The following is a 27,948-nucleotide window of genomic DNA, read 5'->3' as shown; positions in this document are numbered from 1 at the left end:
ATGTGCCCCAGACCAATTTTCTGACCCCATTTTCTGTGTGGCAGAAAACTGTTGCAAGCAGCAAGACTGGCACTGAGCTTTACCAAAAGGCACCAAAAGCACAGGACCTTGAAGATTTGGTTCATTTTCCAGCAGCAAGTGAAATTAAAAGCCTGGCAGACCGTATCCAGCCATTCCCCTGGCCATCCCAGGGGCAGCACGTGGCTGCACAATGCCCGGGGAGGTACCGGGAGATTTTTGGTGACCTGCGATGATGGGGTGGGGGCAGCAGGTACCGTGCAGGGAAGTGCAGCATCCTCCCGCGGGTCTCGGGGAGGGGAGCGGAGCATCCTCCCAGGGAGTGCCCGGGAAGGGGAGAAAGCGGAGCATCCTCCCGGGGTGGGGGGGGAAAGCGGAGCATCCTCCGGAGAGACCCCGGGGAGAGGGAGCGCAGCATCCTCCGGGGGCTTCCCGGCGCTGCGTGGACCAGCGGGAACGCATGCGTGCGGTGCGGGTTCTCCCCTCCTGTGCCCCCCCGGTCTCGCCTCAGGAAACCGGCTGGCGGCCGCGGGCCGGCGCCGGGGGAGGCGAGGGGTTAACCGGGGTGGGGGCATCCCGGGCCGAGAGGTGTGAATTCCGCCCGCTCTCCCCCCTGCCTCCCCCCCGCCGCCGCTATAAGAGCGGCCGGCGCGGGCTGGGGGGAGCCACTGCGGCGGCTCCTCCTCGCTGGAAGCCCCGGCGCTTTTGGCTGCCCTTTGAAGTCGGAGAGGGAGAAGGAGGGAGGGAGCGTCTGGGGCCGCCGCTGCTCCGCTCCGCGCCGCCGCCGCCGCCGCTCCCGCCCGGCCCCGGAGCATCGTCCTGCCCGGCCCCGCCGCCGCCAGGTACGGCTCATCCCGTCCCGTCCTGTCCCACCCCGTCCTGTCCTGTCCCATCCCGTCCTGTCGCATGCCGTCCCGTCCGTCCCATCCTTCGCCCGCTGCCCGCTCCGCGGAGATGGAGCCCCGCATCCCGGCTCCGCATCCCCGCCCCGCATCGCCCTCCCGCCGCCCGCCCGGGGCTGCCCCGCTACCGGCTCCACGATGCTGCTCGGCGACATCCCTCCCCCCTTTCTTAATTTTCCCTTCATTTAAGCACGCAGCCCCGCAGCCTGTAGGATAAACTCCGAGCGCGCTCTGGTATTGGCTTGGAGTCAGGAGTGTCTGGGAGCCTTAATGAGAACCAAGTGTAAGGCAAGGCTCAGCCACCTGTCCACGGGATCCCCGGCCAAGCGCTCCGGGCTCCCATTAATCAATGGATCTGCGTCTTGGAAAGTCTCTTTAGCAGGCTGCACCTCTCCCCCAGGGCGATTGCAGAGCGGATTTGGGCACCTGGAAACCCTCTGGTAATTTTTCTAAGCCAGACAGCAAAGCGGGGCTGGTGTTGCCGGCAATTCCGCGATTTCAAAACCGCTACAAAAACCTTTGAAAGGAGGAAAAAAAACCAAACAAAAATGAGTAGGAAAGAAGCTCTTTATATTGCAGGTCTGCAGTCCTGCCCTCTCTCCCCAGGAGCAGCACCTCTCCCACCCCCCTGCTTCCCAAAGATACTGCCTAACTGCTTTTCAAGGGAAATTAGCTTAGGGGAGGATATTTTCTTTTTCTTTTTCCTCACAGACATGAGCTGCTTTGATTGCCTGGAAGCATGATTTCCTGAAACCTGCTCCTTTCTGGCTCTTGCAGGGAGGTTCACAATAAAACGTATTGTGGTTTGGAGCTGGGTTTTATTTAAGAAAATGCCATTCTGGGTTATTCTCTTTCATGAGGCAGATGGAGAAGGAGATGAAAGGCTGACACTTGGGATAGTTCATTTCTGCTCTTTAATTGTGGGTCGTGTCTTTTCTATAAGAAAAGGCATCTTCCCTGGGAACCGAGGGGAATTGGAGTGGAATAAATGAAAAAAGGAGGAATAATGCCGGTTAATTGCTTTTTTTTTTTGTTGTTTTTGAAGCTTTTCATCTCATTCTTCCAGGAGCAGTCCTGTAAATGGGGATATTTAAATTCACTGCTTTTATAGATCCAGGAACACTTCTGGCTACTCACTGAGCTTCGGTGTGAGCCAGGCTCTATTCCAAGGCAGGCTTGGAGCAGTGTCAGGTGCAGCCACTGGAAACCAGTGCAAAGTTTTGGTTTGACAGATAAAAACCGAGCTGGGAAGCGAACCTTTACCATGTTCATGCTGCTATTAATTAAATAAAACTTCAGGCTCAGGTCCCTGCAGTCCCTGCTGGTCGGTGTCACCAAGCTGAGCAGGAATGCTGGAGCAGAGCTCTGGAACCCAGGCCAAGCAGGTCCTGCTGCTGGGCATGGGGCTGGGTGGGAGCTGTGCTTAGTGCAGTGCTTGGTTGCTTTCTAGGATGAAGATATCCAAGTGGAGGTGGAGCAGCATCTCCATCAGTGCTCAGTTGCAGCTGAAAGGCACCCTGGCCCTTCTTCTCTTGGGCAACGTTGTCTTTGTCATAGCTCAGGTAAGGCTGTCAGGTTTTTGGGGGCTCTCTGGGCTTTAAAATGCTCTGGTGTCTGGGGTGGGAACCTCCTGGGCTGGCAGAGCTGCTCTGTGCATGCACCAGGTCTCCAAAAATTGTGAGGACTTCTGACTTGCCTTCACTCTTTAGTCTGGGCTTAACCTAAGTTGTGCCTACCATGGCTAAGAGCATTCACAGAGCATTTCAAGGACTCTGAAGGGCTGTGCCCTGCTCCTGGGTGAGCATCACTCCTTGCTCCCTGCACTGGTTGAGCTTTCACTTACTTTCCATGCAATATTTGCAGTTCCTCTGCCCTCTGATGCATGGCCACAACAGGGGGTAGGAGCTGGGGGTGTCAGGGACCCTCCTGAAGTGACAAACCTGTGCTTGCAGAGAGAGCACACAGGCTCCTGCACCCTGCTGGCACCCCCTGGCACCCACTGACCTGCTCTGCTGCTGCAGAGGGGTTCTGCAAGGGTTTGTTGAAGCTTCCAGTGGAGCTTCCAGCTGCAGCTGACTCTGCAGCTCCCTGAATTCTCTGTGGAGCAAGAGTCAGAGAGCACCAAGAGTCTCACAGAGTTTAGGGCTGTTTGGGAGCTCGGTTTTGCCAACTGAGCGAAACAATGAGAATTTCCTTTCCTGAGGAATCCCAAATATTGCCACTTCATTCCAATTTTGTAATGAAAACACAATTGCAAGAATGCAGGGATGGAAACCTCAGGCTTGACCTCAGCTGGAGAAGGCAATGCCTGGGTCGAGTGGGGCAGGCTGGGAGGGGAGGGCTGCCCTCAGTGTCCCCACGCAGGCTCTGAGGTTTGGATGTGACTCCTGCTTCTCCTCCTTCCCCTGTGCTCCCAGCAGGACCTGACACAGACATCCAACAGCCTGGAGGAGGGGTCAGATGTCACTGCTTACTGGTGGGGAGAGTGGACCAAGTGGACAGCGTGCACCAGGACCTGTGGGGGAGGTGTGAAATCCCAGGAGAGGCACTGCCTGAGGCAGAGGTACTGCTCCAGGGGCTGGGGAGGGGCTCTGCAGCTGCCTGACCCCAAAGGTCACCACTCAGACAGAAGCACTGATGGAAATGTGTCTGGGCAAACCCTGCTGGAGCAGGAGGGGGTTTCCTGAGCTTGGGGCATCCCTGCCAGGAGCAGCAGCTGAGTGATTCCTGTGCTGGCCCTGCAGTTTCTGCAGCAGGGGCAGCAGGCACAGAGTGAGCTGTTCTCCAGGCTTTGGGGCACCTGGTGCAGGGCTGGCTGGGGACCCACTGCTTCCATCTGATTTGTGCCTGCCTCTGCCCTCTCTGGGCAGCGTGGTTGTCAAAAAACACTTTGTAAACCTTGTCCCCAGGCCCTCACCCCATGATACCTCCTGGAATAGTTGGTGGTGCAGGAGACCTTTGCTACCTGCTCCAGGAACAGATCTCTGTGTGGCTCTGCTGTGTGGCCACTGACCTTAGAGAGAGCAAATATATTTAAACAAGGGAAAATGATCTGTGCCCCCCATCTAACCACCATTTCCTTATTCAGAAGGAAGTCAGTGAGTGGGCTGGCTAATAAAACTTGCACTGGAACATCCAAAAGATACCAGCTCTGCAAAGTCCAAGTAAGGATATCCTTTGTCTTGTTGGGAAAGTCATGTGTGGTATTTCTGAGTCCCTTGCAGAGGGGACACCATTTGTCCTGTAGCTGTCATTCTCTTACCCCTCCAGCCAGCTGGGATTTCCCTTCTTTGGTGCCCACCACCAGTGTCTGGGCTTTGGGCATTTTGCCATAAAAACCAGAGACTGGCTCTGGCAACAATTCCCAGGGGGTTCCTGCAGTGGGGGAGGAAGAGGAGGAAGAGGAGGATGTGGCCTGGCTGGGGAAGGTGATGGAAACACTCCCTGCAGCTGGTGGTGAAGTGCCAGAAACCTTTCCCGCACTTTGTTTCCATCAGGATGTTAATGTATCCCATTCTAGGAGTGCCCCGTGAACGGAAGGAGCTTTCGAGAGGAGCAGTGCTCATCCTTTAACTCCCACGTGTACAATGGCAGAACCTATCAATGGAAACCTTTATATCCTGGTAACAAGACATTCTTTGTGTGTTTCATAACGCTCAGCCAAATATTTTGATAGTTATGATGCTACAGCCCGCAGGAAGACTCCTCCTCTGCTGTTTTAAAGTGGTTTTTCAGAGGCACAATCAGCTGTCTCCTGAGTTCAAAGGCTTGTTTGGCAGCTGCAGGGTAGCTTGAAAATTAAATAACAACATGAATTCATGTCTGTAGCCTGTGTTGGTCACAGCTCCCAGGGACCAGAGGCTGCAGGAGGATGTGGGAGCAGGAGATGGGAGGGCTGTGCTGGCAGGGACAGTCAGGCTCACCATGACAAGTGTCCTTTGAGCCAGGGCCACTGCTGGCTGTGCTGTTTCAGTGATATTTGTTCTCTCCCATGCCCTCTGTGTGCTCTGTCAAATGTCATCGAGATGCAGTTGGTCACTCTGGTCATCTGGGGTGACTGCAGAAACAGCTTGGGACTCAGAAACTGAGCTTTTATTGAACTTTAAGGCACTGAACTCCCATCAAAATCAGGCATTAAACACAAGCCATGGGTGAGGTTTAGAGCTGCTGGGCAGCCAGGACCCTTCTCCTGAGGAGGCTCCTGAGCTCAGGTTCTTCAGATTCACTTGGATACCTAAAAACAGAGATGGGATCAGATCCATCTTCAGATTCAAGTGCCTAAAAATAGATGGGATCTCCTGCAAACTTTGTTTTAGGGGTCTCTGTACACACCCAAGAACAATTATCTTCATCAAATCAATTTCCCTGTGTACCAAGCCCCTGGCTCTCCAGCCTTTGCAGGGTCAGTGAGGTAGAACTTGGTCCATGAGCTATTTCTCCTTGCTGGCTTTTGTCCCTTGAAGGTGACAATTTCCTTACACACACTTGCTGTTCAAGCTGACTCACCAGAGATGTTGCAGGAGTTGTTTTTTGTTTGAGCAGGCGTTCATGTGGCTCCTGGGGGATTTGCAGCAGAATGTTTTGACACTGATGCTGCCTTGCTTGGGTGTGCAGGCCAGTGGGTCTCTGATTGCTCAGGAGTTGGTGGAGACAAACACTTGGCATGGGGGTTCTGATGCAAATTTGATTTTGTCATCTGCTTCCTGTGGATATTATAAAATGTGGGATTACTTTGCTGGTGGGTGCTGCCAGCCAGTTGTTGCCTGCAGAAAGCAAAGGGTGAATCAAGTCCATCCTGGGTGAATGTTTATGGAAAAATTATAGATCATAAAATGCTCTGAGCTGCTGTGGTTTTGCATATAGTCTTGCACATGCATTTCCAACAATATTTGTGTAAATTTGACTCAAGTATCAAGTGTTGCTAAGTGCACATGCATGTTTTTCTGTAATGTACTTGCACAAAGCAGTGCTGCTGCCTCAGTGCCTGCCCTGGGCTGGTGCTGGTGATGCCCCTGGCATCCCTGGACCATCTCCCCCAGCAAAGGCTGTCACATTATCCAAGTGCCATCTCCTGCCTATCCTGAAACACAAGAGATGGCCACTTCTGAACTCTCACTGCTCTGCAGTTGTGCTCCTGTTGTTTAGCTTGGCAGAGATTCGCTGGCTTGGGTAGGATGAAAGTTGTGGTGTTTCTGCTGTTTTTGAATCTCTCTTTATATCCTTTCCCCTTAGATGACTATGTTCACATTTCTAGCAAGCCCTGTGACCTTCATTGCACCACTGTGGATGGTCAGAGACAGTTAATGGTTCAGGCCAGGGATGGAACATCCTGCAAATACACGGATTTCCGAGGGGTTTGCGTGTCTGGAAAATGTGAGGTTGTTAAACATTATAGCAAAAATCTCGTTCGTAGCATTCAGAGAATCGCAATGGGTGCGATTTGCCTGACCCTCAGTGCTCTGTCTGTGCATTTTTTAGCCCATTGGCTGTGATGGCATTCTCTTTTCCACCCACACCTTGGATAAATGTGGAGTTTGCCAAGGAGATGGGAGCAGCTGCACCCACGTAACCGGCAGTTACCGGAAAGGAAATTCTCATCTTGGTAAGGCTTCGGGGACTGAGGGCTTGAGTTGAGAGGGCTGGGTTTAAAATGGACTCTTTTATTTGGTAAATTGCTTTCAGGTCTTACCAACTGCCCAATTTAAGTTTTTCCCATGTGTTTTATGTGTGTTAATGCCGCTTGCTTGGGCAGAGAAAACCTTATTTAAAAAAAATCAAAACAAACCAGGAAATTTGAGTGGTGTTTGTCAGAAACCAGAGGTCTCTGATGATGAGTGGTGCAAAAGGGTTATGCAAGAGGCTGGTATCTATTTCAGTCTTTTTTAGTCATTTAGCCAAAAACAGGACACTCATGACCCAGGAAGACTAGAAATAAACGACTTGTAATAACAGGAAGCAACAATATCTTGAAAGACCAGGATTTCAAAAATCAGTGTGATGTAAAGCAGCCAAACCTACATGTCCTAAATATAACAATCTAATTCAGGAATTATGATTAATGCTCTCTGAGATGGAGCAAACTGCAGGAACTTCAGTGCTGTGGGAAGACTTGTCCTGTCCCATCTTTTGTCTGGTGCTAAGCAAAGGGGAGCCAGTGGAGGAACCAGCTCCCATCTCCTGCTGGGGTTTTTGGAATGCTGGCTAACAGGGGATCAATACTGAACCACACAACAGCTTCTCTAGTAATAAAATCCTCTGCAGATGTATTTTCTTACACCAGTTTAGATAAACATGATATTTTTGCATGTAAGAACTGGATCCTTTCCCCCCTTGGATGTGTTTTTCCTCCATAAACAAGGACACAATTCCCACATTTTGCTTTCCTGTCACCGATAAACTCCTGTTTGCAGCCTGACACACGAAGGGCTGGGGCTTTGAAATCCATAGCTCATTAAAAACGTGGGTCCAGGCCAGGGTGTTGGCTAGCTTGCAGCTCTGCCTGAGGAGGGGTTGGTTCAGATCACTGGTTACAAAGATCCTCTGGTTAATCCGTAGGCTATTCCCTGGTCACGCACATTCCCGCCGGAGCGAGGGATATCCAGATAGTGGAACGGAAAAAGTCTGCAGATGTTCTGGGTGTGTATAACCTCTTGGTACTTCCCTAGGATGCATGCCTATGCTGGCTAATGCTTTTTCCAATGCAGAGCTGGATGTAGTTTTGTCGTAGGATCAGAGAATATCCTGAGTTGGAAGGGACCCACAGGGATCAGCGAGTCTGTTTGCTGCTGACATGAGTTAAATCCGTAGGCAATGCAAATCCATCCCTCTTGTCCAAGCCAGGGTGTTGCTCCTCTCTGCAGCCCGAGCACCTGGGCTGTGTTTGTCAACACTTTGATTGCTTTAAAGCAGAAAATGTTGGTGAATATTATTTCAGCAGGGTGTGACAGATGCCCTGGTGCTGGATCACAGATGGCCAAGTGACTTCACCTCTCTGGTGATCCCCTCAACCTTCCCCTGCCTGGGGAATGTGCAATGACTGCAGCACCATGAGGATGTGACCTACATGTGGCCTTGCTGAAGTGTTGGTGACCACCCACCCATCTCACGGGGGAGGTGACAGAGCTGCTCAGGAGCAGTCTGGAAAAATCCAGACTTGCCAAAGAGAAGCACATTTGCTGCCTCAGAGGCTCGTGGCCTCTGGAAGGTGGCTGTCACTTCCCTGGAAGTGTTCAAGGCCAGGCTGGATGGGATTTTGAGCATCTTGGTCATGGGAAGGTGTCCTGGCCCATGGCAAGACGAGATGAGCTCCAAGACCCCTTCCAGTGCAAATTTAGGAGGATTCTATAGATGAAAAAGGCTTGATGAGGTTGCCAGTTCCTGGGCTGGCTCAGGGAGCATCAATGGCATTTTGGGCCACTGCTAGCTCAGGGGACATCAGCTCCCAAGGAAGCAGCTCCTGCCCTTGCCCACCTGCCAGTGCTCTCTGCAGAGCTGGGGCTGTTCAGTGTTCCTGCTGGGCTGGTGCCAAGGGGGTGACAGGAGCCAGTGCCAAGTGTCAGCCACATTCCCAGGGGTTTGCAAAGTGGAGGGACACATGGCCCAGAACTCTGGGCACGTCCTCACATGGTGAGTGCTGCAAACAGGTGACCAATGCATTGCCATGTAGGATAATCTCTTTTTTTTATTGCTGTGGCACTGATTTTACCCCCTGAACACACCAGGGAGTGCATCCAGGGCTTTGCACATGGCAGCACTGACTGTTCTCTCTCCTTTGAAGCTGTGGCTGATGAAGCTGGGTACTATTTCTTCAATGGGAACTATAAAGTGGACAGCCCAAAGAACTTCAACATTGCAGGCACGGTGTTCAAGTACCGCCGGCCCATGGACGTGTACGAGACTGGCATCGAGTACATTGTTGCCCAGGGACCCACAAATCAAGGGCTGAACATAATGGTGAGCTGTGACTTCTCCTCTTCTCATGGTGGGGAAGAGAAAATTCACCTTGGATTGAGGAAGGGGGAGCTTGGGAGCAGAGTCCTGCCATGGTTTCACATGAGGAGGGGATGGGAGCAGTGACTCTGGCCGGTTCCTTACCCAACCCTATTTTATTTGTGTCATTTATTTGCTCATGGATTCAGGGCTGTCAGTGGTGAATGTGGGCTGGGTAACTCCTCTCTGCAGGGACAAGATGCCTCAGGCACTGTGAGGGGATTTCTCCTCTGCTCCTTGGCACTTTTATCCAAGTTACCTGGCAGGAAAATCAAAAATAAGAAACTGGGCCAGAGAGCTTAGACAAGTGCATAAACCTTAAACCCCAATTCTCTCTCAAAAACAAACCATGTAAAACCAGGTATTTGGAGAAAAGTCCCTTAATTTTCTTCTGGGCAGCCAGCCAGAGCCCAACTCCTGACATCTTCCATGAAGCCCCAGGCTCCTCTGGAAGGGGAAGGGATGGTTGCTCGGGTGCTTAAAAAGCATTAGACCACTATGGGGCTGTCTCACTGGGAGTCCCCAGCCCCAGTGGGATGTAGGAGCTGCAGGGGAGGGCGTGCCCCTCATAAAGCCACAAAAAGTGGCTTTGCAAGCGATGGTCTTGTGAAGTGGCTGCCCCAAGCCTCTGGTCACTTAGTGGCTAAGGAGGAAGTGTGACCTGTGGCTCCTGAGCTGGGGTTAATCCCCATGGCAGCACTGCCAAACAACCCTTAGAAAATGGTGCAGGGCTGCAGCAGGAAGAAGCTGGCACTGTGAAGGAAAACAGTCTGGAAACAGCAAAATAAATGCTCCCCAAGTGTCAGGTCCCAGGTGAATCCCATGCTTTGCCTGCCACAAATTCCCTGCACCCACTAATAACTTGATTTCTTTGCTAGGTCTGGAATCAAAATGGCAAGAACCCATCCATCACGTTTGAATACACTCTGCTGAGGAAGCCACACTCCAAGAACCTGCAGCCCATCTACTACACCTTCTCTGAGTCGGAGAGCGAGGAGAGCCGCGAGTTCGACGGGGACGTGCCACTGGGCTTTATCCAGCACAATGCAACCTACTTTGGGAAAATCTCCAGGGAAAGGATAGACTTGGAGAACCAGGTGTTTGGAAGGCAGGACACGGAGGAAGATTTAAACTTGAGCAAAGGTCAGGAAACCAATGAGGTCTATGAAAGAGCAGAAACAATTGACTGTGAGCCAAAACTGAAGGGCAAACAACCCCAAGGTAAGGAGGAGACTTGGGCCTCACCGTTCTGCTTCTCAGAGCTCTTGTTGAGAAATGCTCTGTTTCTACCTCTGGTGGTTCTGCTGGTTTGTGTTTTGGAAACCTCGGAAAGTTCTTTAAAACATCTCCGCTCACAAATCCTCTTTGCCCTTCAGATTCTGGTTTCTGGTGGGGGCGTGCGGGGGGTGGACACCGGGTGAGATCTCCCCGCTGGTGCCCTGCTGTGCTTTGCCTCATGCCAAGGACAGGAGGGAGCCCTGGGTGCACAAAACTCCCCATCACAACATCTCCCATCACCTCCCGCCCCTCCAAAGCCCCCATTTGAGTCCCTTGGGCATCCCACCCCCAAACTGCCTGGAGTGCCTTCCCAGCATGGCTGCATGGGCTGTGGGGCCAGGAGAGCACCTTCCTTTCACCTCTGCTATTGCTTTGGGCAGTGCTGGCGGGTGCTGAGCTCCCCTCTGGCCACACCACAGCAGGATAAGCCCCCCCAAAGCTGCACACCCTTGAGAACCCCATGAGACCCCCCCTGCCCTGCCTCTGGCCCCCCGTGTGGCTGCTCAGGCTCTGGCGCGTCCCCGCTGCTCCGGGCTGCTTCTCCCTCCCAGCCTCGATGCATTTTGTGGTTGTCACTGTGGTTTCCCCCCTGTTGGCTCCAATCTAGATTCAAACGTAACCAGGTCTACTTACCAGACAGACCATGACGACAGAGAGCCCGAGGCCAGGCTCAGCTCCAGGGAGTTCCTTCTGGAGAACGCCATCACGGACAAGCTGCTGGGCAAGACCTCGGACTCCAAGGAGCTGCTGCTCAACGTCACCGTGAACAGCATCTTCGCCCAGGGAGACCCAACCAACTCGGTGGGGTCACCCCTTGACAGCCTCTACGTGGACTACGAGGACAGCGACGGCCTCGTCACCTACTCGGTGAACAGCACCTTCATGGAGCTGAGCAATGGCAAAGCCACCAACAGCTCTGCAGAGACGCCCTTCTCCAACGCCACCGTCACCATGAGCAGCCCTCAGGGGAACAGAACCCACAAAGCAAGGTAGGAGACGTGCCTTTAGTTAATAAATCCACTTTGCTGATGTTCTTGACTTGTAAAAGCCCTGTGCTCAATGCATGGTTTCCACCCCTTTGGAAGCAGGAGGTAAGTGGGGGTGGGATGGTGGAAATGCTCTGTTGGGAGTTATCCTGCAAGGAAGGGCCAGAGGTTTGGGAGCAGGAAGTCAGGAGAGCGTTTGAGCAAGAGGAAATCTTGATGTTCCCCTCAGTGGGCATGCTGAAGTCCATGCTGAGGTTTGTCAGCTGGGGCCTTGCTCTCTGCTGTCACAGCTTCTTGTCAGAGCCACAGCCACGAAGAAGCCTCTTCCTTTTGCCTTCTCTTGGCATCCTGCTCCCATTCCCCAGCCCCTTCCTCCGAGTTCTGATGCAGCAGAAGTTGGTCCTGGCCCCTTTCCACCCACCCTGCCGAGTGCCACCCATGATCCTCCTCACTTGGGATGGCAGGAATATGCTTCCAGCAGCTCCCAGGTGTGGCCCTGCCACCAGGAGCTCCGCTGTAGGTCCAGGAAAAGTCTGGATTTGTTGCCTCAGCAGCTGCAGAAGCAGCCTGGACAGGAACATCCAAAGTTCATTGGTTGATACTGGGACCATCACCTCAGGACTCCTTTAGCTGGCTGGTTTGAGTGGAAGTGGGGAGGTAAAGAAAGGCCTGGTGTAGCTTTAGCAGCAGGTTTTGCTCTGGGGAAGGGTGGAAGGAAGCCTTGGGGTAGGTGCTGATCCCCAAGCCTGTGTCTATCAGCTTTTGAGATATCCCAGGCCTCTCTGGAGAGCAGCCTTGATTCCCAGCCCAGAGCTCATTCCCAGTGTGGCCACATGGGGATTGAGATGGGGCCAGTGCTCACAGCAGCAATTAGCCCTCCAATTAGCCCTCCAATTAGCCCTCCAATTAGCTCTCCCTCCTGGTCAGCCACCCACCAGAGCACTCCCTGAGCTGGCATTGGGGCTTTGGGAGTATCCAGGTCCCGGAGCCAGGTGTGGATTTGGGTCCCACTGTGCATCCCCCAGCCTCCTCCTGGACCTGTAAAAGACAGGATAAGATGCTGAGCTTGAGGAGATGCAAAGCCCTGAGCAGATGCTCCCTCTGGTTGGAGTTAGCTGGCTTTACCCACAGCTTCCACTGCCTTATGCTAAAGACACTCGTGCTAAAGAAAATGGCCATGCAGCCAAATGGATCAACAAACTTCCAGTGATAAGAACATGAAAACCTTGCCAAGGGCTTGGATCTATCATCTCTCCTCGTGGCTTGGCTTGGGAGTGCTGCCTTCAGCTGCCAAAGCAAGCATTTCATCCTCTCTGACAGAGAGGGCAGAGCCCCCAGCTCCCCTCACCCTTCCCTGGGGCAAGGAAGGGACTGCCCTGCCCCTTGGGGCTCCCCATCACACTCCCCGTGTGCCCTCAGCACCCCAAAACTCTGCCCAGGCAGGTGTGAAATGGGGGCAGTGCTCTCCTGCCTCCTGGGAGTACAGGGAGCTTGGCTTTTACAGGACAATCACAGAGCACTGTGGCTCCAGTGCAGATTTTTGGGTGCTAAAAAGCTCCTTGCACTGTCCCTGGCTGCCCAGCTATTGATAACAGTGATTGAAACCCCTTCAGGAATGTCACCTGACAACTTATTACACCTGTTCTTCCCTTGGTTTTGTTCCACAGTGTCCCCTCTTCTCTCTCTGGAACAAAATACAAACTTTTCAGATCAAAACATTGATAGCCAGACCAGTTTTGTGCCAGCCAAAAGGCTGAGAGATGCTCAGGTCCTTTCAGGCTGGGCCTGCAACAGGAGCCACGAGTTTGCCCCTTTGCTTAGAAACAAAAACCAAAATAAAACACAGAAATGGGACTGTGGATGTTGACCTGTGGTGGTTTTGTGTGCATTTGTCAGGGTTATTCCTCTGCTGTGGGAACTGTTTTGGCAAAAGGAGCAGCCCAGAACTCAGTTAAGGGAATGACGCTAATTTTTGGTGCTGTATCTTGCTTGAAAAGCAAATTAAAAGCTCAAAAAACAAACGTGTGACTTTATTATTTAGCTCGTAATCAAGAGGAAAATTGAAAGCAAAGAGAAAATTCCCCCAGTTTTGCTGGACAATGGGCTGCTGTCTGCATTGAGAGGAGAACAAAGTGACAGTTTTGTCTTTGCTGGAAATGAGCTGCCCTATGCCCAAATGTCTGATTCCTCTGGAAAGATCTTGTCCCTGGGACCTTGTCATGCATAGAAGCTCTTTATTTAGGATCACATACACTAAAGGGACACTGTTGAAAGATTTACTGTCCTCAGATGTGGGATAAAGCTTATTTTGAAGATTTTTTAAAGACAGAGGAGTCCTGGTCACAGGATAACTTGGTGTTTACTTTGGTGCCTCAGAGATCAGGGGATAGACTGGAGGATCTGGGTGATATTTCCAGGCAAATTAAAGTACAAAAAGCAGATGTTGACTGTGTTTGAATGACAAGTGTCATTTGTGAGTCCTCTCCTGGCTGGGTGGCAACTGATGGCCCAGGGCAGGGATGAGGAGCTGCTGTGGGTCCCCAGGCAGAGCTGCTGTGGCAGATAAAACACTATTTACAGCGAGCTGAGGTTGTTGTTTTTCCACCAAAAAAAAAAAAAAAAAAAAGGAAAAAAAGGAAAAAAAAGTCACATTCATTTCAGTTCCATTTCAAGTGCAGGAAGTGACCATCTGCCAAACTGACAGAGGCAAAATCAACAGGGAAAATGAGATTGTTGTTGTTTTTAATCCTTCTGGAGGCTCAGTGCTGGCGGTGGAAGGAGGGTGGGTCGGAAGGGAAACGGCTGGATTCTCAACAGTGTCCCTTGAAAAGGTTGATTTGATAGGCTGGACCTCAACTTTTTCTTACAAACAACTAAATAAGGCAATTTCAGAGCTTCTGCTGCCTAGAAATCATACAAGCTGCATATCCTGCCAGGCCAGAGACAACTGGATGTGAGGATACAACCTTGTACACTATTCCAGTGTAGCTGTTCCAAGGGTTTGGACAAAGGTATGAGAACAGAACCGAAGCCTTTTGTTGTAAAGGTGCAGTATCCCTGAGGTGTTCCCCCCTCCCAGCACGGGGAGCAGCTGCAATTCTTGCTTGGATAAATGTTTTTTCTCACACCAGGCTGACTCTGTTACTCCTCTACCCGTGGCACTTTGTGTTGGAGCACAGCTTGGAGCTGAGAGATGCAAATTCCCCACTTGACATCCAGCAAAATAAATCAGACCAAAAACCAGAGTGGCAAAATCAGTGGGCTTTGAGGGGAGAGCTCAGAAACTCCCTGTGCTGGCTTTTGGAGATTGGAGCAGCCAAAATCTCTGCTGCACTGAGCAGCACCAGTGGGTTTGCCCAGCCCTGGAGACACAGGGGAGGAGATACTGCACCTTTAGTCACTGTGTGCCGAGGGCCAGGTGTATTTGAGCAGAAAATGCAAACTTTTGTTAAATTCTGAACTGTTTCTACTTGTGGGTATTTTTATCCCATTCTCTCTATTTCTAGACAGTGGAAGCTCTGCCTCTAACCGGGCTGGGGATTCTACTTGGGGCTCAGGACAGGTATGTTGTGAAACTCAAAAAAATTAAAAATTGATTCAAACAAACGAACCTCCCAAAAAATCAGAACGACCAAACCCAACCAAAGCCAAACCAAGCACATCCCCTCCCAAACCCAAACCCAACCGAACTGCAGCCAGATGTGTGTGTCTGTCATGGGCTGTCACTGCTTGCCTTGTAAATGCCTTTTTCTTGTTTTGTTTTTCTTTTTCCCTTTCTTTTCTTTTTTGTTTTGTTTTGTTTTGTTTGCTTATTGCTAGAAACAGACTGAAGTCAAGAAAGGGCCAAGGTGTGAGTGCTGCTGACATGTACAGGTGGAAGCTTTCCTCCCATGAACCCTGCAGCTCTACATGCACCACAGGTAGTTATAAGAAGCAGCCAAATTCTGCACAACCTGCTGAAATCACCTGGTGTGTGAGTCCATTTTATGTCTGTTAGGGATGGGAAGGGGATCTCGTGAGCTCTGCTTTGGCATGACCCCAGCTCTGCTGTGCCCGGGTGCAAAGGTGGGGAGAGGAGCTGGGGGCTGAGCATGCAAACCCCACTGAGCTCTCAGGTGTGTTGAGGACCAGGAGGTGCTGCCCAGCATGTCCATCATCCCTCCAAACACCCTCCCTCTGGGAAGCTCTGGGCACTGTCTTCACTTCCCATCACTTTGTGTCCCCCCTGGGGCTCAGCAGGATCCCCAATCCTGTCCTGAGCCTCCTTTTTTTCCCCCCCCTTCCTCATCTTTTTGACAGCTTCAAAAGGTTTGAAAAGCTCAGCTGCTTCCCTGCAGAGAGAAATTTTAAAGATTGTTCAGCTCTGGCAGGAAACACAATAGCATTTGGCTTTTTGATTTTGTTTTGTTTCTCCCACTCCTTCTACCCTGGAGCCTGAGCTCGGCTGCGAGGGTGTAAATCTGGAACAGCGACAGAGATGCCAGGGATATCGAAACTGAGCCTCTATTCTTCAGGCAGAAATTCCCTCTTTTTGCATTAATTCCTCCCTTTTTGTCCTCTGAAAAGCTTCAAGGTACCTGATCTCCTCCCTTACCCCTTGGTTAGGGGGTCCTGTGGATCCCTTGGGATGAATCAGGTGTGTGGGTTGTGCACTTGTCTGTGCTGCCCCTGAAATTATCCAGAGCCTGCAGTGCTTCTGGAATTAAAAAGAGGGAAAGGAGTGGGAGAGAGGAGTTTACAGTCTCAGGGACATCTCTTGAAAGATCAAATGCAAGGATTTTACATTTTGAGCGCTTGCTCTGGTCCAGCAGCCTCGTGCCTGCAGCAGGAGCTTTGTGAGCCATCCCTTTCCCCAGGATCCTGTCATCCACGTGTTCTGGGACATTTTTGACTTCTTTGATCCTCTCTGAACAAATTTCTCCCTTGGCTGAGCCAGCCTGCTCTGCCCTGGTTTGCAGCAAGCCGAGGGAGGTTTAACTCAAATTTCTCCTTCCTCTCTGCCTTTTCTCACTGACATATCGCAGAGAGGCAAGGCCATGTCAAGAGCTGTAGATCTTTTTTTAGTTTCATGTAAACCATATGTTCTCCAGAGCTGCAGTTCTTGTTACCTGTAGCCAGAGCAGCCTCCTGGTCCCCAGCCAGCTCCCAGAATGGCCTTCCCAACATTTACTCTGGCACGGGAGGCTGTGGGGGAAAAGGTCTCGCTCTGACGGCACCGGCTGCCGCTGCCTTGGAGGGGGAGCAGGAGGGGCAGGACCTTCCTTGCCAAATCCCCAGGATCCCTGCCTTGGCCTGGAGCTCTGCATGCACCTGGGGAGCACCTGGTGCAAAGGGAGGGGTGTAATGCCCAGGGAGAGTGGGGGATGCAGTGGGCTGGGGACTGTTTGCTGTCGCCTCCACCCACCACCCTGTCTGCCCAGCAGACTCCTGAGTATTTCCTATAAAAGTGTGTTAGTCATATATTGGTTTTGGTGGCAAGCCCTGGCAGGGGTGGCCATGCCCTCCTCTGAGCTGGCCCAACTCAACCACACTGCTCAGATTGGTGGGGTGGCCACTGTGATATTCCCTGCCAGCAGCACCCATCCCATGGGACAGGAACTCCAGCTTTCTGCTTTCCACAGGGAGGAAGTTCTGAGAAATGCAGCTAAAACCAGAAAAAAAAAAAAAAAACAACAACAAAAATAAGAGTTTGGATGTGCAGCTCACCAAACACCCTGCTGTGTGTGTGTGTTCTCTCTGAGCCCAGGAGTGATGTCCACATATGCCATGTGTGTTCGCTACGACGGGATCGAGGTGGACGATACCTACTGTGATGCCATGACCCGGCCCGAGCCCATCCATGAGTTCTGTGCTGGGAGAGAGTGCCAGCCAAGGTACTGCCTCCTCAGGGCATCCTGCAGTCTCTGTGCTGCTTTCTCTGCCCTGGATGTCTTTTTGGGGAGGGTTGGTGTGGGTTTGGAGGGCAGCAGGGATGGCCCACAGCACCCCCATCCCCTCCTCCCTTAATTCCCTCTGGGAGGCAGCAAGAGTTTCCTCCTGAGTGGAGGTGAGAACAGGGCAGAGCAAGAGCCCAGGGATGGCTCCTGGAGAGCACTCAGGTGACTGTGAAGGAGGACAGGTAGGACATGGAGCAGGAGATCTCCTGGAAACTCTCTAGGGCTGAGAGCCAGGGCAGGCTGCAGCTGAGGCAAGAAAAATGTGGGGAGGTGAATGGTGCTGCTGCAGGGAATGCACCCACCCCCAGGGCACCACGGGGACTGGAATCTCTGTTTCATTTTTTAAAACAAGCATTAGGGTACCTTTTCTGCTTAGATTCTCCCACTAATCTTTCCTGAAGTTGTCCCTTCTTATGGCTGTGCTGTTCCAGCTTCAGGGGCTTGCACTGTGAGGGAGAAGAGCTGCTCTGTGATTCACCAGTGACTTCAGCTGGGGAGCACTGGGAGCTCATGGGGCAGCCCCCAGCACTTGGGCAGACAGGAAGATGCTTGGACTGGCAGGGCTTTTCAAAGAAAAAAATGTTAATTTTGTGTGATCTGGATGGGGAAGTCCTTAGTTTCATTTCCCTTCTGAAGTTACATGACACCTCTAAATGACATTTCCAAATGTGTGACATCTCCCTAAGGCTGCTTGTTGTGCCTGGAGCTCCAGATGAGGGAGTCAGCTGGGGCTCTCCTGCTTGGAGAGCAGCAGCAGTGGGGACCTGGGGGTTGCCCATCTCCAGAGGAGCTGGGAATTCTGATCCAGTCTGATTTTTAGCTCATTCTTTAATTGATGTAATATTCCTGTGCTGTAAAAAACGTGACCTTTTCTGTTATTTCCTTGGATTGCAAGCTGCTCCTCTCTTGTCAGGACAGAGGTGGCAGGGGACAGGGAAGGACAGGCAGTGCTTGGAGCAGATCCCAGCTCCTCCAGCCTGTCACTTGTGCTCAGCAGAGTCAGACTGATGGTGGGACAGGAATTGTGTCCCACTGGGGCTCTGTGTGACATTACTGCTGGCATCTGCAGGGTGATGGATTCCCTGTCCTCCCCGTACTTCAGCTGAGCAGGCAAAAAGGAGAGGTCAAACACCAGCAAAAATCCTGACAGAGAAATGTGCTGGCACAGCCCGTGGTGACAAACACTCACTTGTCACCGAGGCCACTGGGCCAGGCCCTGCTGTGCCACCCTTCCTCCTGACAAGCTGCTTTCAGCTTCAGGCACGAGCTGGGGGATGTGGGGTGAGCCCAACATATGTTGATGCTTCCCATCCCTTGGGAAAGCTCTCAGGAGTTGGCAGCCTGGCTGCAGCTCACTCCTCCCTTGATGCTGTTGAGTCAGGGATGCAAGGAAAGACTCCAGGCTTCAGAAGGTGAATCAGAAGGCTGATTAATGAAAAGTAAAGCAACTTTTATCGTGTGACTCGCTGAGGTGAGACTGGTTTGGTCTCAAAGTGAAAACCTCTCACACTCCTGGTGAGCTGTGAGCAGCACACTCTGGAGAACCAGTTCTACAAACAACAGTTACAGAAAGAGAGAGGAGAATTGTTTCAGTTCTTTTCTCTGAGTTTCCCACAGCTTCTCACAGCTTCCCAGGATTTTCTGGGACAGCTCTGCCTCTCTCTGCTCAGAGGACCTGTGGTTACACACTCCCTGCAGCCAGGGCTTTCCATGGGCTGCTCCATGGGGTGATGGGCTCTGTTCCCTGCCCAGCCGTGTGGGATTCCCATTCTCTGGACCAGAGAGAAGCAGTGAGAGAAGCAGAGAAAAGAATGATACTGCCACAATATAATTAAGTAATTAATTAGTAATTCGGATATCCATGGAGTCCTCCTCATCATTCCTCCCTGCCACGGGGGTCGTCTTTCTTTCCCATGCTTTCCCATGCTCTTCCATGCTCTTCCATGCTCTTCCATGTTCTTCCATGCTTCCCCATGCTTCCCCATGCTTCCCCATGCTTCCCCATGCTCTTCCATGCTCTTCCATGATCTTCCATGCTTCCCATGCTTCCCATGCTTCCCCATGCTTTCCCATGCTCTTCCATGCTCTTCCATGATCTTCCATGCCTTCCCATGCTTCCCCATGCTTCCCCATGGCTTCCCCATGCTTCTCCATGCTTCCCCATGCTTCTCCATGCTTCTCCATGCTTCCCCATGCTTCCCCATGATTCCCCATGCTTCCCCATGCTTCTCCATGCTTCCCCATGCTTCCCCATGCTTCCCCATGCCTTCCCATCCTTTCCCACACCTTCCCACGCAGGTGGGAGACGAGCAGCTGGAGCGAGTGCTCGCGGACGTGCGGCGAGGGGTTCCAGTTCCGCATCGTGCGCTGCTGGAAGATGATCTCGCCGGGCTTCGACAGCTCCGTCTACAGCGACCTGTGCGAGGCGGCCGAGATCGCGCGGCCCGACGAGCGCAAGGTCTGCAAGAACCCGGCCTGCGGGCCCCAGTGGGAGATGTCCGAGTGGTCAGAGGTGAGTCCTGCTGGCCAGGGCAGCGCCTGAGCCCGGGCTTCCCTCCCTTTCCTAATTTATCCTGATACTTTGTGGTTCTTGATGATCTTTTCCCGGGCTTCGCTCCCTTTTCTAATTTATCCTGATGCCTTGTGGTTCTTGATGCTCCTTTAGGTGTGAGCTAGAACAGAGGCTAGAGAGAGTTAAAGAATAAAGTAAGGATTTGTTAGGAGGTCTCAATGGATCCACCTGGGCTCAGCCAGGGCTGCACCCAAGATGAACCAAAATGGTCACAAAATGCACGACCGGTCACGGGGTCTCTCACTTTTATAAGTTCTGCTCCATTTGCATGCTGGAGTTGATTGTGATGCCTTGTGATTCCTGATGCTTTTTTAGGTCATCACGTGATGTAGAACAGAGGCTAGAGGCTAGACAGAGTTAAAGAGTAAAGTAGGGATTTATTAAAAGGATCTCCTCCATGGATGCACTTTGGGCAGCACAAGAGCCCAGCCAGGGTTGCACTTGAGATGAACCAAAATGGTCCCAAAATGCACCCAAGATGAACTGAAATGGTTACGAAATGCACGACCGGTCACAGGGTTTCTCACTTTTATAAGCTCTGCCCCATTTGCATATTGGAGTTAATTGTGATGCCTTGTGATTCCTGATGCTCTCTTAGGTCGCTGTGTGACCCAAAAAAGAGGTTGGACAGAATTAAAGAATAAAGTAGGGATTTATTAAAAGGATCTCCTCAATGGATGTGCCTTGGGCACCACAAAAGCCCAGCCAGGGCTGCACCCAAGATGAACCAAAATGGTCCCAAAATGCTCAACCAGTCATGAGGTCTCTCGCTTTTATTAGCTCTGCTCCATTCCCACCTTGCAGTTCATTGTCCCATCCCAGCTTTAGCCCAGGCAATCCCACCCTTGTTTTTCTCTCTCCAGCCCACGGGGTTTGTGCTCCTGGGCTGAGATTTGGATCATTTGTCCTTGGTGCCCAGCTGGAGCAGGAATTGTTTTGTCTCCCTGCTCTGTGCACAGAGCTCACCATCCCCTAATCTGAAGTCCAGATCCACCCACTAAAGCAGCACAGAATCTGAAAAATATAAAAGCTAAACCTGAGGGATCAATCCTGATCCATCCACAGCCATTGGCCTCTCAGGATGCACTGCCTGCAGTAATGCATGTGGATCAATGAGCATCATTGATCCCCCTAAAATGAAGGCCTGGCTCCTGTTTAGGATGGGAGGCCATTGGTCACTCACAGGTAGGGCAGGAGCCCAGGGCTCAGATCTCCCCATCAGTATTTCCTTGGCAACCTCTTCGAACCCAGCGTGCCAGGAAGGTGATCCCAACTCACACATTAATCACATCCCTATAAACATCCCTTCCTCACCTCCAATCCCTCTGCACCACATGCAGAACGAAACCTGTCCCTAGCTGTGCCTTAGGCCAGTCCCCAAAGCCTCTGGGAGGTGGTTTGGGGAGGATTCCAGCTCACTGGTTTCCTTGGGAAAACCTGTGGAGAGGGTTTGTACCCCCGAATCCCTTTCCAGGCACGGACAGTGCTGCAGCACATCGCTTACAAACACAAACTCCTGGAAACAACCAAACCAGTGCTGCCTCCTCGGGGTGCCTCTTCCCAAATCAAGCACAGACCTGATCTAAGCAGGAGCAGATGAGCTCTGAGCCGAGCTGTCCGTGGGTGCCAACCTGCCCCATAGTTTGCATCACGAGCAATATGACTCTTCCTCCTGGGAAGCTCCCAAAAACTCATCTTAGTCATAATTTAAACGTCTCCATTCCCCTGCAAGCTGGTGTGCATCATTTCCCTGGAGCTGACAGAGGGGCTGGTGCATTCCCTGGTGGTGCAGGATGTTTTGACTTTCCCAGCTGGTAGAGAGGAGCTCCCTGAGCACGTGCTGCAGCCTTATTTTGTCCAACGTAGCAAACTGGAGTGGTTTATTTTACAGAAATGTGTATTCTCCTCCAGCATTTGTCAGGGACAGATTGCTTGAGACAGTGCTGGAGTAGATTGCTCTTAGCCAGCAGCAAAGCTAATCTCCTTTGGATCCCATCAGAGGTGGGGTGCCAAGTTGGCTGGGGAAATAGGCATTAAAAAAAGCACATTTCAGGGCTCTGAGGATTAACATCTCGGCACGGTGCGTCTGGGCCCTGTGCTGTTGACACTTTTCCCTGCTTTACGTTATGCATGGAGCAAATGCAATGTGTATGTGAGACTGTAGTAACTCAAATCCAGTTCTAAATAATGTCACTGGGCTGCACGGTGCCAAATTTATCCACAGCATAAAAATCTCAGTCGTGCAGTCGGGGAGGGAGAAAACATTCTCCAAAGAGGTGGAAAGGAGCTGGCTGTTCCTGGGAAGGGAGATCTCACCCTGTCTCCAAGTGACAGCTAAACTGCTCAGCTCTGAGCTGACCCTCCTGGAGCCTTTTCCCCCCTCTGGCATCACCTGTTGGAGAGCACACCACCTGGGCAGGACGCACCTGAGCTTTTGAGGGGGTTTGAGCGAGTCATTTGTGCATTTCCAGCGAGTGCTTTTAGTCTTTTATGTTAAAATATGGGGGGAAACCCCAACCCCGATCCCGTAGCTGCCGTGGTGCCGGCAGCCCCGGTGATGTCGCTGTCCCCTCCGGCAGTGCCCGGCGCGCTGCGGGGAGCGGAGCGTGGTGACAAGGGACATCCGCTGCTCGGAGGAGGAGAAGCTCTGCGATGCCAGCGCCCGGCCCCTGGCCGAGAAGAACTGCACGGGGCCACCGTGTGACCGGCAGTGGACAGTGTCCGACTGGGGACCGGTGAGACCCCGCCGTGGCCGCCTGAGTGGCCGTCGTGTCCCTCCGCAGGCTGGCTTGTCCCTGCTGCTCCTGGGGGGTTTTGGGGTTGGGCTCATCAAACAAACCTGCAGGCAGCCTGGGCTGGGAGCTGGCCTCAAATAATTCCACTGCTTTGGCTCTCTCGGGTCACCCCTGCCAGCACTGCCACCCTGAGCCACCCTGGCTCAGGCACTGGGGGTGATCCAGCATCCCAGTGGATCCTGTTCCTTCCCCTGGGCTCCTGCCTTGTGGGGGATGTGGTACAGCAGGGGTTAAACCCGGAGAGACCTGGCTGAGGGCCTTGGTGGGTGTCAAAATCCTCTGGTCTGTCTGCTGCACAGCATTCCTTGGCAGTGCTGATGCTCCATGCCCAGAAATTGAACCTTTTAACTTTTCCCCCTTTTTTTATTCTCTGTTTTTCCCCCTTTCTCTTTTCCCTTTCTCCCCTTTACCTTTTCTCTTTCCTCCTTTCCTCCCTTTCCATATTTTTCTTTCCTCCTTATTTTCTACTCTCTTTTCCTCTCTCTTTCTTTATTTCCTCCCCCCCTGGCTTTTTCCCTTCCTGCACAATTCTGCTCCGGAGACCCCCTCCATCCCAAGCTATTTTTACCCAGGTTTTGATACATTCACATCAGCTAAAAATAAGTGGTTTCCATGGCAGCAGTAGTGCTAGGAAACACCGAGAGTCTCTGCAAGAGCAACCACGGGGAGGCACGGGGAGCCCTGGCTGCTCTGGGCACTGGGGCTGGATTTTTGCAGCCACTTCCTTGGTCCCCTTTGCCTTGGCCTCTTTGGGAGCCACTCTGGGGTTCCCTGCTCCTGGTGCTTCCCCTTTTGCCTGCCCTGAGAGATGCTGGGTGACACAGGTTGCCCGGAGAAATTGTGGGTGTCCCATCCATCCCTGGAAGTGTCCAAGGATAAACTTATCCTTTCCCAAACCCCTGGACAGGGTTTGGAAAAACCTGGGGTAGCAGAAGGTGTCCCTGCCCATGGCAGGGAGCTGTAACCAGAGGATTTTTAAGGTGTCTCCCGACCCAAACCAGTCTGGGATTCTGTGGTGGTGGAATCTCTGTCGGAGGATCCGCTGAGCATCCCCGTGGCTGTTTAAAGCCCCAAAAACCCCTGTGAAATTTGGGGGAGGCGGGTGTGGGGGCTCTGTCTCTGCTGGGGGGGCTCTGTCCCTGCTGTGGGGGCTCTGTCCCTGCTGGGGGGGCTCTGTCCCTGCTGTGGGCCGGGTCAGGGGGTATCCCTGGCGCTGAGTGCCCGCTGTGGTTGCAGTGCAGCGGCGGCTGCGGGCAGGGCAGGATGATCCGGCACGTGTACTGCAAAACCAGCGACGGGCGCGTGGTGCCCGAGTCCCAGTGCAACCTGGACACCAAACCCCTGGCCATCCACCCCTGTGGGGACAAGAACTGCCCCTCACACTGGCTGGCACAGGACTGGGAGCGGGTAAGTGCAGATCCTGTGCTTTGGGGTGCCCTAGAGGGGTTTGGATGGGCTGAGGATGAGGTTACAGGTGTGCTCTCAGGTGTGCTTTGGGGTGCCCTAGAGAGGGTGGGATGGGGTGTGCAGCTCTCAGGGGGCTCCTGTGCTTTGGGGTGCCCTAAAGGATGGGGTGTGCAGCTCTCAGGTGTGCTTTGGGGTGCCCTAGAGGGCTCAGGATTGGATTGCAGCTCTCAGGTGTGCTTTGGGGTGCCCTAGAGGGCTGAGGATGGAGTGTGCAGCTCTCAGGGGGCCCTGCTCATGACCCCACAGTGCAACACGACGTGTGGCCGGGGTGTGAAGAAGAGGATCGTGCTCTGCCTGGAGATTGTCAATGGCAAGATCAAGACCCGCAGCCCCTCTGACTGTGACGTGGCCAAGAAGCCCGTGGAGGAGAGCACGTGCTTCGAGAGGCCCTGCTTCAAGTGGTACACCACCCCCTGGTCTGAGGTGAGCTGGAGGGGCCCCAGGGCTGTGCTGCCCCATCCCTTTGCACCAAGGGTCCCTCTGCCTGCAGAACCCCCAGGAGGTGGGTGAGTCCCTGCAGGATGTGGTCCCTGAGGGAACACCCTGAGTGTTTTTGCTGCATGGTGCAGCTGGGGCTGTCTGTGCTCAGGGAGAACAGGATTGAGAGGGGCTGTTTAGGACCAGCTGTAGCTTTATTTTTTCTTTGTTTTTTTGCCTGGGATTGTGGCTGGGGGTGTGCATGGAGCCCACAGGGTGGCTGCCCCATGGATACAGAATTTGGGGGTGCTCCATCACCCTGCACAACCCAAAAGGCAGCCAGGGTTCAGTGGCCAAGGGTCCAAGCCATGGGCTTCCTGCAAGCCCTCCTGGATGCAGCCTCCCTGATGTGAGCTCCAGGAGCTCATTTTTAGTCTTGCAAACCCTATAATTAGCCAAAGCAGCCCTGCTGTAATCCCAGCTCCACAAGGCATCCAAAGGGCAGCAGGCAGTGAGTGATGGCCCAGCAGTGGCTCCACACCCCCCCAGAGATGCACAGAGACCCCACAACCCCACTCCTGGTGCTCTGGGGGGTTCCATGGCCACCCATGCCCTGCAGAGCATCACCTGGGCTGGGCCACCTCATTTGTGGTCCCCTGTGAAGGGCAGCAGCAGCAGGGAGGATGTCAGAGCCAGGGGATGGGACCACATCCACCTACCCTGGGCAGAGGCTGATGGTGCTGGCAGCAAAGACAGAGCGAGGGGACAGCGGCGTGGCACTGGGATGTGACATTCTCCTCCTGCCCTAACACCTCCAGTGAGCAGGTTGTGGCTCAGAACAGCCCCCTGGCATGGCAGGGTCTTGCCTCACCCTTTCTCTCTGTCCCCCAGTGCACAAAAACCTGCGGGATTGGTGTGAGGATGCGGGATGTGAAGTGCTACCAGGGCAAGGACATCGTGCGGGGCTGCGACCCGCTGGTGAAGCCGGTGGGCAAACAGACCTGTGACCTGCAGCCCTGCCCCACAGAGCCCCCAGGTGAGCCCCACAACCTTGGTTTTCCATGGATCCCTCCAGCAGCACTGCTTCTTTTGGATAATCATCCCAGGGAGGACGCCAGGGACTGCTCTTCCTCTGTGCCCAAGTAATGCACAGGCTCCTTCTGGAGATAAATTAAGAGAGCTCAGGAGAATCGTGCTCTGACCTGAAGATAAAAGGGGCCTTTGGAGAGCTGATTTGGGTGCTGCTTCTGTAAGATTCCAGCTAGAGCTGAGGAAGTTCTGTCTGTGCCATGATTTTAATGATTTTTGGTCTTGGGGTGTCCTGTGGGATTTGTAACTATCTCGTTATCTGGCTCGTCTGCTGGCTCAGAGTCCCTGTGATCTTTAGCAAACACACAGTTCTAATCCTTTAATAGGATTTGGGAATAAGGACAGTGTGGGAGAAAAGCATGAAAATGGGTGACAGATTTGGGGCCAGCTCCTGGCTCAGCTCTGGGTGCTCTCAGCTGCCCATTGCCTTGGGATCCATGGAGCTTGGGAGTTGCCTCATGGTCACCTTGCCCTGGGAACCAACTGGTTTCATGCATCCTATGGATTTGAAGCAAAAAATATATATATAAAATTATAAATCCTATGGATTTGAAGCAAAAAAAAAATATATATAAAATTATAAATCCTATGGGTTTGAAGCAAAATCTTACACTGAAGGAGCTGGGAGAGTGCTGAAGCAGCCTCATCCCTTTCTCCAGCATCTCACTTCCCCCTCGCTCTGGATGTGGCACTGCTGGATTCCCATTCCTTTTCTCAAATAACCTCCTTGGGATAGAAATTGTGAATCCCTACCAGCTGTCCCCTTGACCTGGGGACAGCTCAGTGCCTTGGTGGCTGCAGCAGTCCCTGGGCAGCTCTGTTTTCCATTGAGCTTCAGGGACCAAGTGAGACTGGCCAAGCCTGGCCAGGTGTGAAGGAACAGGTCAGCCTGCTCATGCCTTTGCCCAGGGTGACAATGACATTCCTGGGGAAGCTCCCTGGTGCTTTCCAGGGAATGTCAGGGAGGTGGCAGCCACAGCTGGGCTGATGTTGTTGCTCATCCCGTGGTGTTTAGAGCTGTGTAGGGTGGGAAATGACCTCATGAGCTCCCAATTGTTTATTTTCTTTTTCTTTTCCATGCCTTCAGACATGGTACCCTGGGAGACAGGGTGCCTGCCTGCTCCCACCTGCCAGCAGCCACCAGACAGTGGCACTAAAACTGGCACAAATAAAGCTCCAGCAACATTTTAGCTTGGGCTGGGAACAGCAGGAGAGACATAAATTAAGGGAGAAATCCTACCCTGACCACCTACTCTCCAAGTGCTTTAACACAGGTTAAACCAAAAACCAGCCACCCCAGCCCCAAATTACTTCAACAACTGTATCTGTCAGGGATTTAACCTGCTGCCAAAGCAAACAAACCTGTGCCATATTTCCAGGCACTTCATGTCCTGCTAAATTGTATTTTCTCTGCCTGCAGATGACAGCTGCCAGGACCAGGCAGGAACCAACTGTGCCTTGGCCATCAAGGTGAACCTGTGCAGCCACTGGTACTACAGCAAAGCCTGCTGCCGCTCCTGCCGTGCCCCCCACTCCTAGGGCAGGGCTGCCTGAGCCAGGGCTCCTCCTTCCCCCTGCCCTCACACCCCAAACACTGCTGACAAGGATGCTTTTGGCCTGGTTGGTGTGTCCCCACGGAGGCAGAACTCCTCTCCTGGCCGCTGGACGTTGGGAGCCCCCCGAGGTCAGAGCTGTACAGAAATCTTGTATATTTGATTCCCTCCCCCCTCAAATCCAGCTCCACCCAAGGTCCTGCCCTGTTCCTTCCCTCGGTGCAAGGTTGGGGTTGGCCAGGGGAAGGTGTGAGCTCTGGGAAGTGCAAGTTTCCCTTCACAAAATGGGCTTGGTGCCTCTCTCTGATTTATCCCCAGGCTCTCGTTAGCTGAATTAACCTGGTGGGAAGCTGACCCTTGTTTGTTAAATAAACTCCAGCCCTTTTTTTGTAATATGTAGGTGTATACTTTTTCAGAGAATTTTATCTTATAATCAAATGTTAGTTTCATAGTCCTTACAACCCCACCCCGATGCTGACATATTGTATATAATATGGAAACATAACTGCACTTTATATCACAAAAAAAGACGTGCTCTTTTTTAATATATTTGTTTACAGACAGTGAACTTTATCCATATAATCATTAATTTGTACTCATATGTATATTTTAATAAAGTTGTCATATTTATGGTGGTATTTTGTTTTATTTATTTTTGTTTTATTATATTTTATTTTATTTTGTTTTATTCTCCAGTTTGTAGTGGAGTGCTGAGAGCACTGGAATTGGGGCTGGGGATTTGCTGGTGCCCAGGGGAGTCAGAGCAGCTTTAAATCAGGAGAATGACAGCTACTTGGACAGTGATGGAAGGAAAAGTCCCAACAGTGGGGGGATTTGGGGACTTTTGGGAGCCTTTTGGGGTTCTGTGCCTTTAGAAGCTGCAGCCTTGAAGCTCCTCAGGGGTTTGGGAGCAGAGAGACTTCACATGGTGCCAGTAAGAAAAGGC

General features: G+C 52.4%; 1 protein-coding gene across 6 annotated transcripts; it reads left to right on the top strand.

The window, feature by feature from the left end:
• Nucleotides 1–758: 758 nt before the first annotated feature.
• ADAMTSL2 (ADAMTS like 2) lies at nt 759–27,640 on the top strand. Of its 6 annotated transcripts, none has more exons than XM_050981150.1 (19): nt 761–860; nt 2,371–2,482; nt 3,341–3,483; nt 4,009–4,084; nt 4,441–4,543; nt 6,153–6,298; nt 6,399–6,522; nt 7,476–7,556; nt 8,698–8,873; nt 9,788–10,052; nt 10,828–11,176; nt 14,993–15,093; nt 16,920–17,046; nt 19,408–19,621; nt 22,261–22,416; nt 23,713–23,883; nt 24,190–24,366; nt 25,252–25,396; nt 26,870–27,640. In XM_050981150.1, exons 2-19 carry the CDS (start codon nt 2,372–2,374, stop codon nt 26,986–26,988), a joined length of 2,784 nt encoding a protein of 927 aa, XP_050837107.1. In that variant the 5' UTR covers nt 761–860; nt 2,371; the 3' UTR covers nt 26,989–27,640. The 6 variants fall into 6 exon arrangements, 5 of the variants coding, with proteins under 5 accessions (XP_050837107.1, XP_050837106.1, XP_050837105.1 ...); XM_050981149.1 differs by having other exon boundaries at nt 10,795–11,176; XM_050981148.1 differs by having other exon boundaries at nt 9,788–10,130.
• Nucleotides 27,641–27,948: the final 308 nt, after the last annotated feature.

This window comes from Serinus canaria, chromosome 17 (genome assembly GCF_022539315.1).
Source record: "Serinus canaria isolate serCan28SL12 chromosome 17, serCan2020, whole genome shotgun sequence".
NCBI lineage: Eukaryota > Metazoa > Chordata > Aves > Passeriformes > Fringillidae > Serinus > Serinus canaria.
The sequence above is the reverse complement of the archived record's forward strand: the minus strand, read 5'-3'. Positions and strand labels throughout refer to the sequence as shown.